Source organism: Leucoraja erinacea, chromosome 28 (assembly GCF_028641065.1).
Source record: "Leucoraja erinacea ecotype New England chromosome 28, Leri_hhj_1, whole genome shotgun sequence".
In the NCBI taxonomy this organism is placed as follows: domain Eukaryota; kingdom Metazoa; phylum Chordata; class Chondrichthyes; order Rajiformes; family Rajidae; genus Leucoraja; species Leucoraja erinaceus.
In genome coordinates, this window is record NC_073404.1 from 26,114,840 (window position 1) to 26,135,015 (window position 20,176).

General features: G+C 44.2%; 1 protein-coding gene across 1 annotated transcript in view; it reads right to left on the bottom strand.

Moving 5' to 3' along the window:
• Nucleotides 1–20,176, bottom strand: part of si:ch211-283g2.1 (sodium- and chloride-dependent GABA transporter ine) — an 85,364-nt gene that overhangs the window by 17,586 nt on the left and 47,602 nt on the right. The window contains exons 4-5 of the mRNA XM_055658070.1: nt 10,889–11,021; nt 6,120–6,254 (exon numbers count right to left, since the gene is read on the bottom strand). Coding sequence (XP_055514045.1) covers nt 6,120–6,254; nt 10,889–11,021 — 268 coding nt within the window. The remainder of the gene's footprint in view (nt 1–6,119; nt 6,255–10,888; nt 11,022–20,176) is intronic.

The following is a 20,176-nucleotide window of genomic DNA, read 5'->3' on the forward strand; positions in this document are numbered from 1 at the left end:
CCTGACTGCGGGCGCTGTTTGTGTGGAGTTTGTACGTTCTCCCCATCAACGCATGGGTTTTCTCAGGTATCTCCGGTTTCATCTCACACTCCAAAGATGCCCACATTTTGATGGTTAATTAGCTTCTGAAACCTTGTAAATCGTCCCAGGTGCGTAGGATAATGCTCATGTACGAGGTGATCGCTGGTTAGTACAGACTCGATGGGCCGAAGAGCCTGTTTGCGTGCTGTACCTCCAAAGTCTAAAGTATAGTAAAGCCTTGCATGAGATATTTTATCTCCAGGCTTTAAACTACAGCACAAATGGCAATAGGCAATAGGTGCAGGAGGAGGCCATTCGGCCCTTTGAGCCAGCACCGCCATTCACTGTGATCATGTCTGATCATCCACAATCAGTACCCCGTTCCTGCCTTCACCCCATATTCCTTGACTCCGCTATCTTTAAGAGCTCTATCTAACTCTCTCTTAAAAGCATCCAGAGAATCGGCCTCCACTGCCTTCTGAGGCAGAGAAGTCCACAGATTCACAACTCTCTGGGTGAAAAAGTTTTTCCTCATCTCTGTTCTAAATGGCTTACCCCTTATTCTTAAACTGTGGCCCCTGGTTCTGGACTCCACCAACATCGAGAACATGTTTCCTGCCTCGAGCGTGTCCAATCCCTTAATAATCTTATGTTTCAATAAGATATCCTCTCATCCTTCTAAATTCCAGTGTATACAAGCCCAGTTGCTCCATTCTTTCAACATATGACAGTTCAGCCATCCCGGGAATTAACCTTGTGAATCTACGCTGCACTCCCTCAATAGCAATAATGTCCTTCCACCAATTTGGAGACCAAAACTACACACAATACTCCAGTTGTGGTCTCACCAGGGTCTTGTGCAACTGCAGTAGGACCTCTTTGCTCCTATACTCAACGCCTCTTGTTATGAAGGCCAACATGTCATTAGCTTTCTTCACTGCCTGCTGGCATTAACCGATCAAGGAGAATTCTGATAAAGGGTGGCACGGCAGCACAGTGGCACAACGGTTGAGTTGCTGCCTTACAGCATTTGCAGCGCCAGAGATCCGGGTTTGATCCCCGCCCGGGTGCTGTCTGTGCGGAGTTTGCACGTTCTCCCTGTGACCGCTTGCGTTTTCGCCGAGACTCCAACGACGTGCAGGCCTGTAGGTCAATTAGCTTGGTATAAGTGTGAATTGTCCCTAGTGAGTGTGTAGGATAGTGTTCATGTGCGGAGATGGTGGTCGAGACAGCCTCGGTGGGCCGAAGGGCCTGTTCCCGCGATATTTATCTCTAAACAAAACTAAACTATTCCCTCTGGATCAGTAAATAAATAAAAAATTGGCAATTGGATCAATTTCACAGGAAAGAAGTGTATAAGAGCGTTTACATTTTGTATGCAGCAGATATCGGAGGCTTCTGTTATATTGTTTTGCATACTTGCAGCTTAAGTGTGCAATCACTAACTTGAACACAGTGGGGCAGAAGATGCTCATGCTGATATTTTTGATGAGAGATATTTTTAACACTGTGTGCAATCTAAATCCTGTTGTTTAAACACAGCTGAATGACTATTGGCACAGCAAAACAACGTGAATGAGGGGGAAATATATAAAACATCTGAGAACCAGCACTTTTCTGTTTTTCTGGGCGTCATGGTGGCGCAGTGGTAGAGTTGCTGCCTTACAGCGCCAGAGACCCGGGTTCGATCCTGACTACGGGCGCTGTCTGTACAGAGTTTTTGTACGTTCTCCCCGTGACCTGCGTGGGTTTCCTACGAGATCTTCCGTTTCTTCCCACACTCCAAAGACGTACAGGTTTGTAGATTAATTGGCTTGGTATAAATGTATAAATGTGAAATTTGTCCCCAGGGTAGTGTCAGTGTGTGTGGGTCACTGGTGGGCGTGGGCCGAAGGGCCTGTCTCCACGCTGTATCTCTAAGCTAAACTAAACTACACCAAACATGCTGTAACTTTGAATATTAGACTGAGGGCAAACAGAGATCTGTGGTGCACAATCTAAACCAGGTCCAACATGAGATTAGTTTTTAAATAAATCAAAGATGGCAAATGTATCAACTGCTGGCTTAGCATTTGCAGTGTTGTGCATTACTGCATTTGTTCCACCCATGAAGTTAACAGTTACATTTCGAGATACAGCACGGAAACAGGCCCTTTGTCCCACCGAGTCCACGTCATCTATTGATCACCTGTCCGCGCTGGTTCCAGGGACAAGGGTTATGGGGAGAAGGCAGGAAAATGGGATAAGGAGGCAGAATGGTGGAATGGCAGAGTAGACTCGATGGGCCGAATGGCCTAATTCTCCTCCTATAACTTGTGAACTTGTGTGTTAATATCCACACGCATTCCCTTGGGCCCTACATCTGTTGCCTCTTCAGACAGCTCAGTCTCGTCCATCAGGATGACACAAAATGCTGGAGTAACTCAGCATCTCTGGGGAGAAGGAGTGGGTGATGTTTTGGGTCGAGACCCTTCTTCAGGCTGATGTCAGGGGAGTGGGTGGGACCGAGATAGAATTTAACCTGAGACAGTAAGACTGGTGGGAGAACTGGGGAGGGGGAGGGGATGGAGAGAGAGGGAAAGCAAGGGTTACATGAAGTTAGAGAAGTCAATGTTCATACCGCTGGGGTGGAAGCTGCCCAAGCGAAATATGAGGTGCTGTTCCTCCAATTTGCGCTGGGCCTCACTCTGACAATGGAGGAGGCCCAGGACAGAAAGGTCCGATTGGGAATGGGAGGGGGAGTTAAAGTCCTGAGCAGCCGGGAGATCAGGTCGGTTAAGGCGGACTGAGCGGAGGTGTTCAGCGAAACGATCGCCGAGCCTGCGCTTGGTCTCGCCGATGTACAGGAGTACAGGAGTCTATCAGGATGCTCTCTCCCTCGCAAACCATCACTGATTGTGGACTAATGTCTGGTAGGCGGGTTTTAGCTCATTCCCAACTAAAATGTCAATTCAGGTAATGATACAATGCAGACAGACCACGAGGATGCAAATGGGATATCTTGCAAGACACTGTCTAATAAAAGCACACATTGTAATGTCACGTGCAATGCAGACACACCCTTGCGCCTCTTCAATCATTGGTAACTAAAGTGATTTAATACTAAATACATGAAAAATCTGTGCAAATATTTGCACAGTGAGGAATATACTTGGGTCTAAAATTAATATTCTGCTCTCAGCATAAGGAAACTCGGGACACCATTATTAATGAGATAAATGTGATCAGTGATTAATGTGGAAAAACGTGACTTAATTCCATGATGGTGATATCAGGAGACCCAAATGTGAATGTCACACAATTTGAATTCTAAAACCGTAGACCAGTGCGTAACAAGGACAGAGTCTTCGGCCCACGATGTCAATGCCAGACTAATCTCCGCTGCCTTCACTAATTTTCATTCCCTGTATTTCCATGTGCCTATCGAAAAGCCTTTCTATCGTATGTGCCTCCACCACCACCCCTCGTTCCAGCTCGTTCCAGACACCCACCAAAAAAAGTTGCCCCGCACACCAGATTTAAATGTTAACTTCTACGGGTTTCAGCATGCATAAGCAAAAACATTTTCTTCCCCCTCTTGAGAATATCATTTTTTGTTGCTGTTCTGTGCCCCGTTCATGGAAACCAGTGAAGCATACCACCAGTTCGGGGAAAAAATAATGAAATCTGAGGGTTTTTGATAGATTCAATGAGTTCCTAAATGCCAGGAACATAAAGTGCAATAATTCTTCATCCTATGCAGTATAAATATTACTGACATGGATATCCTGAAGGCATTTGATAAATAATATATATACTAAAATATGAAGACAGGAATGCAAACATGATTCCTTTCATCCCTAATCTCCTTCAGCTCCAGGGACTGAGAGCTGAGAGGTTATTATTTTAAAATTGGGAATCTGTTTAAGATCTGGTCTTGATTACTTTACAGGCCCTTCGGCCCACCGAGTCCATGCTGACCAACGGTCACTAACACTAACACCTTCCTACATACCAGAGACAATTTTTTTTACAACTTACCAAAGCCAATTAACCTACAAACCTGTACGTCTTTGGAGTGTGAGAGGAAAGCGGAGCACTCGGAGAATGGCCACGGGGAGAACGTGCAAACTCCGCACACACAGCACCCGTAGTCAAGGTCGAACTCGGATCTCAGGAGAATTTTTACAGAGGCCAATTAACTAAAATCCCACGCCTCTTTGAGATGTGGGAGGAAACCGGAGCACCCGGAGAAAACCCACGCGGTCACAGGGAGAAGGTCCAAACTCGACATGGATTTCTGTAAGTGAGGAACTTTGCAGTCCGACATAATCCTGAGGTGGGCTTCTTTGAGGATTGACCTGGTAAACGCCACTGTCCCACTTAGGAAACCTGAACGGAAACCTCTGGAGACTTTGCGCCCCACCCAAGGTTTCCGTGCGGTTCCCGGAGGTTGCAGGTGGTTGCCGGAGGTTGCAGGTAGTGGAAGCAGGTAGGGAGACTGGCAAAAACCCCCGGGAACCACACGGAAACCTTGGGTGGGGCGCAAAGTCTCCAGAGGTTTCCGTTCAGGTTTCCTAAGTGGGACAGGGGCATTAACTCTTAACATGTGTGATGAGTTTACAGAGTGCATATCACTCAGCTGCTTAGAAGAGGTGAAGGAAAGAGCCTTCACGTCGCGGCCCTATTTACACCAATCTTTCCACCACCATGCACAAGAAGCGACAACACTGACACCATTGTATTAAGATGCCGAGGAGTGTGTTCGGCTCTGCCTGAACAACTTCTAATCTTGTACATGGACTCGATAAGAAGAAGAAGAAGGAGCTGCTTAGAAACAAAATCCTTTCAGATTTTAATTCGGGAGGAAGAAAAGTTCACAAGACTGATAAGGCAAATTGTGAACTTTTTCTTTTGAAATCAAACATTGTTACTCTTCAAAGCAGAAGACGGTCAGTTTTTGAAGAAATATTTTTGGGTTGTTCCATCCAAAGTTTTTTTTTTGTTGAAGTTTTGAAACAAACTTTGTTTGATGCAGCTCTAAAAGACTTTGGCCCAGCAGCGTTTGGTGTATTGTGTGCAGTTCTGGTCGCCCCCCATTGCAGGAAGGGTGTGGAAGATTTTGGAGAGGGTGCAGAGGAGGTTTACCAGAATGCTGCCTGGATTAGAGGATATCCGCTACAAGGAGAGGCTGGATCAACTCGGATTGTTTTCTCTGGAACGTCGGAGATTGAGGGGAGATGGAAGTACATACAATTATGCGAGGCAGAGATAGGGTAGACAGTCATAACCTTATTCCCAGAGTGGATATATCCAACACTAGTGGGAATAGCCACAAGGTGGGAGGGGGGGAATGTTGGATGGAGATGTACGAGGCAAGTTCTTTACACAGAGAGTGGTGGAGGCCTGGAGCTCGCTGCCATGGGTGGTGGTGGAGGTAGATACGATAGATGTGTTGATGAGGCTTTTAGATAGACACAGGGATGTGCAAGGAATTGAGGGATATGGATCATGTACCAGGCAGACGGGGTCAGTTTAACTTAGCATCATGTTCAGTGTAAACATTGTGGGCCAAAGGGCCATTACTGTGTTATAGAAAATAGGTGCAGGAATAGGCCATTCGGCCCTTCGAGCCTGCACCGCCATTCAATATGATCATGGCTGATCATCCAGTACCAGCCTTCTCTCCGTACCCCCTGATCCCTTTAGTCAAGTCAAGTCAAGTCAAGTTTATTTGTCACATACACATACGAGATGTGCAGTGAAATGAAAGTGGCAATGCTCGCGGACTTTTGTGCAAAAGACAAACAACAAAACAACCAAACAAATTATAAACACAATCATAACACACATATTCTTTTCCATAATAAATAATGGAAGGAAAAACGTTCAGTAGAGTTAGTCCCTGGTGAGATAGGCGTTTACAGTCCGAATTGCCTCTGGGAAGAAACTCCTTCTCAACCTCTCCGTTCTCACCGCATGGCAACGGAGGCGTTTTCTTCTCTCCGTACCCCCTGATCCCTTTAGCCACAAGGGCCTGTGCTCTATGCTCTATGTTCGATAAACCAAGGCAAGACATGCCAACATCCAACTTTTAAAATCCATTCAGAATGCTTTACCTGGATCTCTTTGAGTTTCTCCCAATCTGGATTAACAAAGTAGTTGATTCCTTTTGCAGCCCCCGGAAGTTGTGTGTTGTTCACCAGCATAGCCAGTAGTACAACATAGGGGAAGAGTGCAGTGAAGTACACAACCTGGTTATAGTGGATGCAAAGCAAAGATGAAAAGCTGTTAGGGTAAAGTCTGCCGAGCAACGTTGGGACGTGTGTAGAACCATTATTCTTACACCCCCTCTGCTTATCCTCCCACAGCTACGTAGATGCTATAACAACCCATAAACCACCATATTCTTCAAACAATTTCTGCTTCAATGCAGCAGCGAATGGTAAACTGAGGATTATTTATTTTCAATGGGGGGGGAAAAAAAAACCCCAAGCTCTCTTCCACATCCAATCAGCGCATTGAAATATGTGGGAAGGAACTGCAGATGCTGGTTTAAACCGAAGATAGACACACAAAAAAAGCTGGAGTAACTCAGTGGGACAGGCAGCATCTCTGGAGGGAAGGAATGGGTGACGTTTCAAGGTCAAGACCCTTCTTCAGACTGGAGATGCTAAATGCATTTCGTTGTCTCTGTACTGTACACTGACAATGACAATTAAATTGAATCTGAATCTGAATCTGAATCTGCCCTCGGACTCCTCCATTGTCAGAGTGAGGCTGAACGCAAATTGGAGGAACAGCATCTCGTATTTTGTTCAAGAAGGAACTGCAGATGCTGGAAGATCGAAGGTACACAACATTGCTGGAGAAAGTCAGCGGGTGCAGCAGCATCTATGGAGCGAAGGAAATAGGCGACGTTTCGGGCCGAAACCCGGACCCCACATGCTGAGTTTCTCCAGCAATTTTGTGTACCTAGCATCTCATATTTAGCTTGGGCAGCTTACATTAGGAAATAGGCGACGTTTCGGGCCGAAACCCTTCCGGGTTTCGGCCCGAAACGTCGCCTATTTCCTTCGCTCCATAGATGCTGCTGCACCCGCTGAGTTTCTCCAGCAATTTTGTGTACCTAGCATCTCATATTTCGCTTGGGCAGCTTACATCCCAGTGGTATGAATATTGATTTCTCTCACTACAAGTAGCCCCCGGCATTCCCTCTCTCTCTATCCCTCCCCCACCCTAGTCACACCAGCTTCTCGTTTTCAGATTCAGATTCAGATTCAGATTCAATTTCAATTGTCATTGTCAGTGTACAGTACAGAGACAACGAAATTCACCCAACAAACAGCTATCAATGGCCTGTTTCCTTTATCATCGTTACTTTTTGCATATCTTCCATTCATTGTTCACTCTATCTCTCCACATCATTGTCCATATCTCTCGTTTTCCCTTATCCCTAACCAATGTGAAGAAGTGTCCCGACCTGAAACGTCACCCATTCTTTTGAGTATAGGAGCAGGGAGGTTCTACTGCAGTTGTACAGGGTCTTGGTGAGACCACACCTGGAGTATTGCATACAGTTTTGGTCTCCAAATCTGAGGAAGGACATTATTGCCATAGAGGGAGTGCAGAGAAGGTTCACCAGACTGATTCCTGGGATGTCAGGACTGTCTTATGAAGAAAGACTGGATAGACTTGGTTTATACTCTCTAGAATTTAGGAGATTGAGAGGGGATCTTATAGAAACTTACAAAATTCTTAAGGGGTTGGACAGGCTAGATGCAGGAAGATTGTTCCCGATGTTGGGGAAGTCCAGGACAAGGGGTCACAGCTTAAGGATAAGGGGGAAATCCTTTAAAACCGAGATGAGAAGAACTTTTTTTCACACACAGAGTGGTGAATCTCTGGAACTCTCTGCCACAGCGGGTAGTTGAGGCCAGTTCATTGGCTATATTTAAGAGGGAGTTAGATGTGGCCCTTGTGGCTAAGGGGATTAGGGGGTATGGAGAGAAGGCAGGTACGGGATACTGAGTTGGATGATCAGCCATGATCATATTGAATGGCGGTGCAGGCTCGAAGGGCCGAATGACCTACTCCTGCACCTAATTTCTATGTTTCTATGTTTCATTCCTTCTCTCCAGAGATGCTGCCTGTCCCGCTGAGTTACTCCAGCTGTTTGTGTCTATGTTCAGCGCATTGAAATGCCAGGCACAAATGAATAGAGGGCTCACAGTACATTGATATTTGGATGGGAAAATATCCAAACAATGAAATCCTTGCAGACAAAACACTTGCTGGCACATACAAATGGTAGCTGGCTCGTGATGTGTGGTGTGGCATCTAAGTGGAACCAAGTGCCTACAGGGAGGGAAGAATTTGGATAGAGAGAATTGTTAAATGAAGCCAAGGGGAATAACTTGTATGTCTCTCTTGATGCATTTCTGGTAACATTATAGCATGCGAAAGGGGATGTGATCTTCAGAGCTGTGCAGAAACTCATTATGGATAATAATAATAATAATAATCTTATTTATATAGCACATTTTTAGTCAACTTGCATTGACCCCAAAGTGCTTCACATAATTACATTACATTTACACACAGGCAAAGTTGGATGAAGTGTCTTGCCCCAAGGACACAACGACAGTATGCACTCCAAGCAGGATTCGAACCGGCTACCTTCCGGTCGCCAGCCGAACACTTAGCCCATTGCGCCATCTGTCGGATGTTGGACACTGGATCCAAAGTGATAAGTTTGGGTTGGCAGGCCATTGGAGGCGGTGTTCCAAAGGTTGTAATGCCGGTTTATCTCTCTTCGCATCAAATACTTTGAATATGGGATTAGTAGAAGCAGGACTGGGACATCTGGCTTTGTTTAGCTTGGTTTAGAGATGCAGCATGGAAACAGGCCCTTCGGCCCACCCAGTCCGTGCCGACCATCGGTCACCCCTGCACACTGTTTCTATGTTAATACACTTTCTAATCCACTCCCTACACATCAAAGAGGGGGGGGGAGGACGGACCCCACATGGAGAACGTGCAAACTCCACATAGACAGCACCCATAGTCAGGGTCAAACCCGAGTCTCTGGAGCTGTGAAGACAGCAACTCTACCGCTGCACAAACTACAGAAACAAAGGAGAATACAAATGGATTAAGGGGAAAGGTGGAACATTGGGAGTGATAATTAACATGTTTAATAAAGCAGAGATAGTTTGATGGGTCTGCATCTGGTCCAGTGAAGCCCTATTTTGTTTACCTGGCAAAGCAACTTATGTCAAATGCATCTTTCCATTATTGTAAGCTTTGGATATTTGGAGCCGGCTCAAGCCGTCTCACACACCACTTAAGGATTAAGTGATTGTAAAATGGAAGCCATGTGTTAATTAGCACAAATCTCATCTTCTGTCTCGAAGGTTCCAGCTGACTCCATTATTCCACAGCTATCTGTTTCAGAGATGATGGAAATACTACTCAGTTTAATGTTCATTACTAATGAAATAATAATGACAGCCCCAGATCATCATTAAAACACTAATAGCAATCGCTACAGTAACAAAAGCAGCGTTTCACTAAAGCATAAAGCAAAACCAATAACATGATAACAATAACATGGCAAAGAATCATAGATTTGTAGAGTTATACAACAAGGAAGCAGGCCCTTCGGCCCGACCTGCCCATGCCAACCAAGATATCCCATATATTCTAGTCCCATCTGTCTGCGTTTGGCCCTATCCCAACCTTGGTTCTTGGTTTCTTGGTCCTCCAAAATATTCCAAATGGAATTTAAACTGGAGGTACCTGTCCGAATGTATTTTAAATCCTCTGGCAACTCTGGCAAGTTCTATATACCCACTACATAACTTTTAGATTAAAATATTTAGTACCAATGTTAATAAAATAGAATTGAACTCCGTAATGATGTAACCCAACAGTGTGCTAAGTAATGTACTGAAAGTTATTTAACATTTAACAGTTTTAGAATGCTCAGTTTTAAGAATAGTGACGGCTAAATAGTTTTCAGAAATTATTCATAATTGCAATTAGTTGAACGATTAAATTCTCCATCATGTTGCCTTTATTTTATTTTTTCCTTTTGTAAAAAAATCTTAGAATTGCATCACATTCCTCATGGGGTTAGGTTAGTGGACATGAAGGTCAATGATGGACGGGTAGACACAGAATGTTGGAGTAACTCAGCGGGATGGGCAGGATCTCTGGAGAGAAAGAATGGGTGACGTTTCTGGTCGAGACCCTTCTTCAAGGCTGTATTGCATGGAGCGATTGTAATGCGCGATGGCAGATCCACTTCTGGGACCAGCACGCAAGGAGTCGCCGTGCTTGGGGGCGCCATCTTGGAACGTGTGCCTTTGGCACCGTTTGTTTACAGGTTTACGGCAACTTTAAAAAGCAACTAACGGCAGCCAATACACTACTCTAGAGAAATGGCAATGCCCCAAAAAATAAGCATTTCCTGGAGAGATGAGAGAAATAAAGGATGTTCTTTTAGGAAAGAAATGAAGCAACATTGATTTCATCAGAGGGTGGTGAATCTGTGGAATTCCTTGCCACAGAAGGCTGTGGAGGCCAAGTCAGTGGATATTTTTAAGGCAGAGATAGATAGATTTTTGATCAGTACAGGTGTCGGAGGTTATAGGGAGAATGCAGGAGAATGGGGTTAGGAGGGAGAGATAGAACAGCCATGATTGAATGATGGAGTAGACTTGATGGGCCGAATGTCCTAATTCTGCTCCTATCACTTATGACCTTATATTAGAATTCTTGTCAAATGTTAACTCTTATTTTTTTGACAAAATAAATGCATTCCCAAGTAACAAGCTATCTCCAGCAGGCAATGTAATCACTGACCTGTCTAATAGAAACCTACCTTTCCAGTCCACTGAACCCCTTTGAATATGCAGAAGTAAACAATGACCCAAGCAAGGGCAAGGAAACCAAAAAGTTCCCAGCGAATATCTCCAAGGTCTTCCAGACCATTTGTCTTCTGAAGAACGTGGTAGCTAAATGAATGAGGCAAAGATAATGGAATCTCAGTGATCATAATTCATTTACAAGGAGATACTCCCTTCTGAACTTCTAGTAATGACAATATGCTGCAGCAGCAGCAGCAGAGATGGGGAAGGGATAGTTGTAGCAGAACTAAACTGAAATACGGCAAAGGAAAACAAGCAAAAATGAATTGGAGTTGTCCGGCCTTTTGCACAAACTACCGCAGAGACTTGAAATAATCTTGAACTGAACGAAAGGAGAAGAATGCAAACTGAATTCTAGGAGAGGGAAGGATTAACTGGGACACTTTGTGTTTGGAAGCTACCTGTGTTTTCAATTAGACGGTAAGTTTGGATTTTATAAATACTGGATTGTCCATTTGTCAATGGGTGAAATCGACTTGGAGGAATGTCGCAAAACGAATGCCATTGACAAAAATAACCGCAGAAGGTGCTTCTTGTTGTGTTCCTTTGTGGACTTCTCCACGCTGTTTACAGGCAGCTAGAAACGAATGCAGAAGTGGATGAAATCTTCCATTTTTTTAGCTCACATTTATTGTTTTGTCACTGGCTTCCACACGATGCATTAAAAACAGACCGATGGTTTGCAGCTGAATAATCAACTTGAGTAAACGAATTGAAAGTAAAAACCTAGAATTAGTACGTAGCTAGGACAGGCAGATCTGGGAATCTTTTTGTTGAAGTCAAATGGGATCTGTGTTTCAATTTTACTTTTATTTAGTTTAGAGATACAGCGCAGAAACAGGCCCTTCGGCCCACCGTGTCTGTGCCGACCAGCGATCACCGCACACTAACACTATCCGACTATCCGACTAAGCTGGGGGGCAGTGTTAGGTGTGAGGAGGATGCTAGGAGACTGCAAAGTGACTTGGATAGGCTGGGTGAGTGGGCAAATGTTTGGCAAATGCAGTTTAATGTGGATAAATGTGAGGTTATCCATTTTGGTGGCAAAAACGGGAAAGCAGATTATTATCTAAACGGTGGCCGATTGGGAAAGGGGGAGATGCAGCGAGACCTGGGTGTCATGGTACACCAGTCATTGAAGGTAGGCATGCAGGTGCAGCAGGCAGTAAAGAAAGCGAATGGCATGTTGGCTTTCATAGCAAGAGGATTTGAGTATAGGAGCAGGGAGGTTCTACTGCAGTTGTATAGGGTCTTGGTGAGACCACACCTGGAGTATTGCGTGCAGTTTTTGGTCTCCAAATCTGAGGAAGGACATTATTGCCATAGAGGGAGTGCAGAGAAGGTTCACCAGACTGATTCCTGGGATGTCAGGACTGTCTTATGAAGAAAGACTGGATAGACTTGGTTTATACTCTCTAGAGTTTAGGAGATTGAGAGGGGATCTTATAGAAACTTACAAAATTCTTAAGGGGTTGGACAGGCTAGATGCAGGAAGATTGTTTCCGATGTTGGGGAAGTCCAGGACAAGGGGTCACAGCTTAAGGATAAGGGGGAAATCCTTTAAAACCGAGATGAGGAGAACTTTTTTCACACAGAGAGTGGTGAATCTCTGGAACTCTCTGCCACAGAGGGTAGTTGAGGCCAGTTCATTGGCTATATTTAAGAGGGAGTTAGATGTGGCCCTTGTGGCCAAGGGGATCAGAGGGTATGGAGAAAAGGCAGGTACGGGATACTGAGTTGGATGATCAGCCATGATCATATTAAATGCATTTCGTTGTCTCTGTACTGTACACTGACAATGACAATAAATTGAATCATTTCATTTCATTTCATTTTTTTCAAATGGCGGTGCAGGCTCGAAGGGCCGAATGGCCTACTCCTGCACCTAATTTCTATGTTTCTATGTTTCTATGACACACACTAGGGACAATTTACATTTACACCAAGCCAATTAACCTACAAACCTGTACGTCTTTGGAGCGTGGGGGGAAACCGAAGATCCCGGAGAAAACCCACGCAGGTCACGGGGAGAACGTACAAACTCCGTACAGACAGCACCCGTAGTCGGGATCAAATCCAGGTCTCTGGCCCTGTATGGCAGCAACTCTGCCGCTGTGCCCAATTTCAATTTGGAAAAGATAAAAATATGGCGGGATTATACAATAATTGTGATTCATTGTTAATGAGATAAATAACCATTTCTTATTCTTAAATTTTTGTGATTTGTGACCAAATCCAGAAAAATGGAATCCAATGTTGGTTATAACTTTATGGACAAAGCTGATGAATATTAAGTCGAGGCTCCATCGTGACATGGGAGGAATCAAATGTTCAGCTGAACACCATCAGTCAGATCACATATCAGGGAAGGAAATCAGTCATTCTTATCTGTTCTAGCCTGTATGGAATTATCCCCAAATAAATCTTAAATGGCTGAGCACATGACTAAGCAAAATGCAAAGTACTGGAGTAACTTAGCGGGTCAGGCAGCATCTCCAGACGGAATGGATCGGTGACTTTTCACACAGGAACCTTTCTTCAGACTGATTGGAGTGGGTGGAAGAAAGCTGGAAAAGGCCAACTAGCAAATGACTAAATTCAGGTGCAAATACATAGGTAATAATTTCTGCCTTTGGCAACAATAGGCACATCGTGTAAATGAAGACTGCTGTCATTTTTACAAAGAGATATGGGATTGCAATAGGTGCAAATTATATCATAATTTGTGTCAGATTTGATCTTTCTTGTGAGCTGATAAATTATTGTTGGTGCTGCAACTGGTGAAGCCGTCCATTTGTATGTCATCGTTCCCTTGGTTTCACTTTGGTCGTGTTGCTGATGGATTTTGAAGCCTGTGGTGATTTTCAAATCGAGCAGTCATTTCAGCGGTGTGTTGACCTTGCCATTTGAGATTGCAAATTCCTTGTTTAAGTAAGATGATCCAGGAAGTGGCAAAAACACTGCAGGATCATGGGCGAAGCAGCGGTAGAGTTGCTGCCTTACAGCGTCAGAGACCCGGGTTCAATCCCGACTACGGGTGCTGTCCGTGCGGAGTTTGCACGTTCTCTGTGCGTGACCGTGTGGGTTTTCTCTAAATTGTTCATAGCGTGTAGGATGCGATACTGGGATAACGTAGAACTGGTCGTGCGTGGCACGGCACGGCGGATGAGCCTGTTTCCACGCTGTATCACTAAACTAAACTAAGCTACAGTTTGCTTCAGAAAGAACCGCAGATGCTGGAAAAATCGAAGGAAGACAAAAAAAGCTGGAGAAACTGAGCAGGTGAGGGAGCATGGAGCAAAGGATTAGTCGGCCTTTCGTGTCGAGACCCTTCTTCAGACTGATCACAATGTAATGTACAAATGGAGAATAATGACAGTAATTCAGCATCTAATTCCCAGACACCACAGTATCATTCCTGCTGCCTTGGAATTCCAGAGTGTACCTTAAACTCCATAAATGCCCTAGTTAGGTTTTCAGATATATTAGGATGATGTAAAATTCAAAAGACTAAATAATTCCGGCATTTACTTTGCTTACATCACAGGGTGAAAAAGGGGCTACAAATTCATAGACATTATTCTCTCTCAATGTCTTTTACCAATGAAGTGGATGACTTTAAAGGAAATGATTTATTAAAATATGTTAAAACCATGAATGAGAAAATAATAACTGGAAATATGTCAGGTTTGATTCCTGGTGGTAAAATCTGCCAATGGTTTTACAAATTAAATGGCAATAAAAGCAAATGACTGAATCGGTGAACACATAGGAGAGTAAGGCTGAAATGCAAGAGAAGAGAAGTAGCATGGAAGAGAATAGAGCACGTTTGATAGAGACTGCGCAAACATTGATACAGATTCAATGCACTGTCTGTTCAATGCACCATAAGACACTGGCAGGTTCCAGAACCAATTCTGGAGATGAATGACAATTGATAAGTTTATGTGTATCGTAACATTTCATTCTGGCAGCATGGTGGCGCAGCGGTAGAGTTGCTGCCTTACAGCGCTTGCAGCGCCGGAGACCCAGGTTCGATCCCGATTCCTCCCACACTCCAAAGACGTACAGGTTAATTGGCTCTGTATAAATGTAAATTGGCCCTAGTGTGTCCCTGTTTCCACGCTGTATCTCCAAACGAAACTGAATTCTGTGTGAACAAATGTACTGAAGAAGAATCTCATGCGCAACACATCTGGCGGAGCCGCTGTTACACGGCGCCAAAGACCCAGGTTCGATCCTGATCTCAGATGCTATCTGTGTGGAGCCTGCACGTTCTCCCTGTGACCTCCTGGATTTTCACTGAGTTCTCTGGTTTCCTCCCACACTCCAAAGACGTACAGGCTTGTAGGTTAATTGGCTTGGTATAAATATAAATTGTCCCTGGTATGTGTAGGATAGTGTTACTATGCGGGGATCGCTGGTGGGCCGAAGGGCCTGTTTCCACGCTGTATCTCAAAACTAAACTAAACATCGCAAAGATGTAAAGGTTTGTAGGTTAATTGGCCTTTTTAAATTGCCTCTAGCGTGTGTGGGTGAATGGATGAGTAAGTGGAATAACATAGAATTCATGTGAATGGATGATTGATGGTCAGTATGGACTTGATGGGCCGAAGGGCCTGTTTCCAAGCTGTATCTTTCAATGATTCTATGATTCAATGATCTTACAAGTTTCTCTCCGTTGATGTGTGAAGGATGCTGGTCTCTTTTTTAACCCAGAAACAGAACTTTTGTTTAGTTTTTAAGTACGATAACAATATTTCTCTTCAACACAGAAAAACTAAAACAAATCTCAAAGAATGCATAAAACACAAAAACTGAAAAATAGGTTAATAATGTAATGTCAGACCAAACAAGACGTCTTCCGGTAAATTGTCTGCAAATGCTTGTTTCAATACGTATTTTAATTTTCATTAAAATTAATTAATTATTAAGTGTGAGGCGAATGTGTTTAAATTAAATTAAGATGCAAACAGCTGTGATCTAGTGGAATGCAGAACAGACTCAAGACGTTTTAGCCTTTAGAGACACTGCGCGGAAATGGGCCCTTTGGCTGACCGAGTCTGCACCGACACCATCCTACGCACTACTGACAATTTGCAACTTTTACCCAAGCCAATTAACCCACAAACCTGAGTGTGGGCGGAAACTGGAGCACCCAGAGAAAATCCACCATGTCACGGGGAGAATGCACCAACCCAGAACGCCACCCATCCTTTTTCTCCAGAGATGCTGCCTGACCCGCTTAGTTCCTCCAGCACTTTGTGTCTATCTTTGGTATAAAACAGCATCTGCAGTTCCTTGTTTCTCCTGTGGTTCGTGGAATTGTTTTGTTTGGTTATTTTACAATAAGCTTCACCCATCCTCCCCTGGCACAGTTTGTTCTTTCTGCTCAAATGCCGACCCAACTCCCCCTCCCCCCCCCCCCCCCCCCCCCCCCCCCCCCCCCCCCCTCAGCCTTCTTATACCCCCCTCCCCCACACAGAAGCCGTCTCCCGCCAGACTAGGCAATATGAACCAACATCAGGTGAGGAGACAAGTGAATAATCTGTATCCAGGCAGATACAGCAAGGACGGTTACGTCCCGCGACTGCACACTGCCAGATCACTCACTCCAGTCCAACGTTCCAGGGAAAGCCGGGCTCAGATTTCAAGCAGGGAGCTGGCAACAACAGCTGAATATCAGTCTTGTCTTTTAGCATTTTAGATTCAACGGACCATGGGAAAGATACCCCACAGTTTGTCTGGCATTTCTTTTATCAGATGCCCTCAAGCCAAAACGGCAGAATGATATTGAACACTCTCTGAAAGAGTACGATTAGGGTCTCAAAAGTAATTCTACAGGGGCGTTGTCTGTCTGTTGATGTGGAAACAGATGTCTAAAGGCTTGCTAGGCTCATTATGTTCAATATCTGTGAGTTTGAAATTTTATCTTTTTTTAATTAGACTTTACTGGACTTTATCTTGCACTAAATGTTATCCCTTTTATCATGTAGATGGCTCGATTGTAATCATGTATTGTCTTTTAGCTGACTGGATAGTATGCAACAGAAGGAAATTTCACTGTAACATAGAAAATATAGACATAGAAAATAGATGCAGGAGTTGGCAATTCGGCCCTTCATGCCAGCACCGCCATTCAATATGATCATGGCTGATCATCCAACTCAGTATCCCGTACCTGCCTTCTCTCCATACCCTCTGATCCCCTTAGCCACAAGGGCCACATCTAACTCCCTCTTAAATATAGCCAATGAACTGGCCTCGACTACCCTCTGCGGCAGAGAGTTCCAGAGATTCACCACTCTGTGTGTGAAAAAAGTTATTCTCATCTCGGTTTTAAAGGATTTCCCCCTTATCCTAAAGCTGTGACCCCTTGTCCTGGACTTCCCCAACATTGGGAGCAATCTTCCTGCATCTAGCCTGTCCAACCCCTTAAGAATTTTGTAAGTTTCTATAAGATCCCCTCTCAATCGCCTAAATTCTAGAGAGTATAAATCAAGTCTATCCAGCCTTTCTTCATAAGACAGTCCTGACATCCCAGGAATCAGTCTGGTGAACCTTCTCTGCAATCCCTCTATGGCAATAATGTCCTTCCTCAGATTTGGAGACCAAAACTGTACGCAATACTCCAGGTGTGGTCTCACCAAGACCCTGTACAACTGCAGTAGAACCTCCCTGCTCCTATACTCCTATACACCGTTCCTGCATTCTCCCCATATCCCTTGATTCCATTAGCCCTAAGAGTTATATCTGACTCACGTACACGTGACAATAAGCTAAACTAAACTAAACAAAATAAGCTGCATTTTTCATTCATTCTCTTTCAATGTTTCAGGCTTATATTTAGAAATTCATGTCCACATATTCTAATTATAACCACAGTTTGCTTTTTAGGGCTTTGGAAACGTGCTCTGTCCATTTGCTTCCACAAGGTCTGAGTGGACCTCTGGATTTTGACGTTTTATTCCCTGAAAAGCACTTTTCACCCAGAGAGTTGCAAATCTGTGGATTTTTTCACCCAAAGTTGTGAATCTGTGGAATTCTCTGCCGCAGAAGGCAGTGGCGGCCAATTCACTGGGTGTTTTCAAGAGAGAGTTAGAACTAGCTCTTAGGGCTAACAGAACCAAGGGATATGGGGGAGAAAGGCACTGATTCTGGAACAGCCATGCTACTGCAGTGCTGGCTCGTAGGGGATGACTCAGCCATGATTTCTATGTTGAATGGCAAACATGCAGGCTCGTATTGTTTGGCCTGGATATGGCCATCTACATATTAAAGATATGTCCTGCACTTTCTGTCTCCACTTTTCTCCCCCTTCCCATCAGTTTCTATCGTTCTTATGGGTTTCAGAACATAAGTCAACTTAAGTTAAAGGTGTCAAATTGCTTTGCATACTGTCGTTTGCTGGCCATAGACACACCCACCTTTGCCTGTGTATGGAATGTAATACGTATAGGCATCTTTCTGTGTCCACTTTCAAGGGAACTGCATGTCCCCCTTCCCAATCAGAACTGCCCCCCATTCCATTTCCTTTAAAAGTCCACTCTAGACTTAAAAACGTATATCTGTACCCCCAAGCCTTTCCTGACGTCCTCTGAGCGAGGGCTATATGTATATATGTATGTAGTTTGTTTGTTTATACTATTCTTATAACAAATGTAAAGCACTTTGGTCAACTTGACTTGACTTGACTTGCCCTGCTTTGTAACAACTTTCCCATCCCTGATGAAGGATCAACTGGAAATATTAACTTTGTCCCTCCCCACTGATGCTGCCTGACCTGCTGAGTATTTCCATTATTTTCTGTTTTCATTCCCATCTCTATAGCTTGTGTCTTGGCGAAAGATACCTGCAACTTCAAGACACTTTGAAAAACATTTCGCAGTTGATCATTTTGTTTTACCAAAAAGCCAATTGGACAACTAATGGAGTATTTTATAAATAGATGGCCATGTTTTATTCATTTCCAATTAGGAGAGTTTTAACTGAACATCAGTGGAAATGTTTGATAATCTAGCACTTTTGTATAGCTTTGAACAGATAATTAGATATAAGGCTGAATGAAGCCTATCATGAATGTATAAATGTAAATTATTTTATGCATATTAAAAGTCTTACAGTTAACTCTATGTTGTAGAAATGTTACTGTAGTTTGCTGAAAGTCAAAGAGCTGGAATTTGATGGCGGTGGGAAATTATTAGTGTTGCAATCAAATTGTTTAAGTTTCGATTAGAGATACAGCGTGGAAACAGACCATTCGGCCCACTGAGTCCGCGCCGACCTGCAATCCCCGCACACTAACACTATCCTACACACACTGGGGACAATTTACATTTATATCAAGTCAATTAACCTACAACCTTACTTTAGAGATGCAGCGTGGAAACAGGCCATTCGGCCCACCGAGTCCATGCTCTAACATTATCCTACACACACTAGGGACATTTGACCATTTTACCAAAGCCAATTAGCCTACAAACTTGTATGTCTTTGGGGTGTGGGAGGAAACCGAAGATCTCGGTGAAAACCCACGCAGGTCACGGGGAGAACGTACAAACTCCGTACAGACAGCACCCTTGGTCAGGATCGAACCCGGGTCCCTGGCGCTGTAAGGCAGGAGCTCTACTGCTGCGCCACCGTGCCGCCCCAAAAATGTTAAAGACATTCAGCAGCTGTCTGGGGCGTTTGCACAATTGATGTCATAGGCATGATGAGCATGTTAACACACGTGTACTGAAGGCACATGAAGCAAGCGGATTATTACGTCACACAAATACAAGTTGCATTAATGCAACACTACCCTTGTGAAGCCCAACTCAGAAAGAATGCATCCTCTTTGTGTTGCTGCCTCACAGGGCCAGAGACCCGGGTTCAATCCCGACTATGGGTGCTATCTATGTGGAATTTGTACATTCTCCCTGTGACCACATGGGTTTTCTCCGGGTGCCCTGGTTTCCTCCCACACACCAAAGACATCCAGGTTTGTAGGATAAGATAAACTCAAAAAGCTGGAGTAACCCAGCGGGACAGGCAGCATCTCTGGAGAGAAGGAATGAGCGACGTTTCGGGTTGAGACCCTTCTTCAGACCCGACCAGAAACATCTCTCCAGAGATGCTGCCTGTCCCGCTGAGTTACTCCAGCTTTTTGTGCCTATCTTTGGTTTAAACCAGCATCTGCAGTTCCTTCCGACAGGTTTGAGCTTAATTGGCTTCGATGAGAACTGTAAATTGTCCCGAGT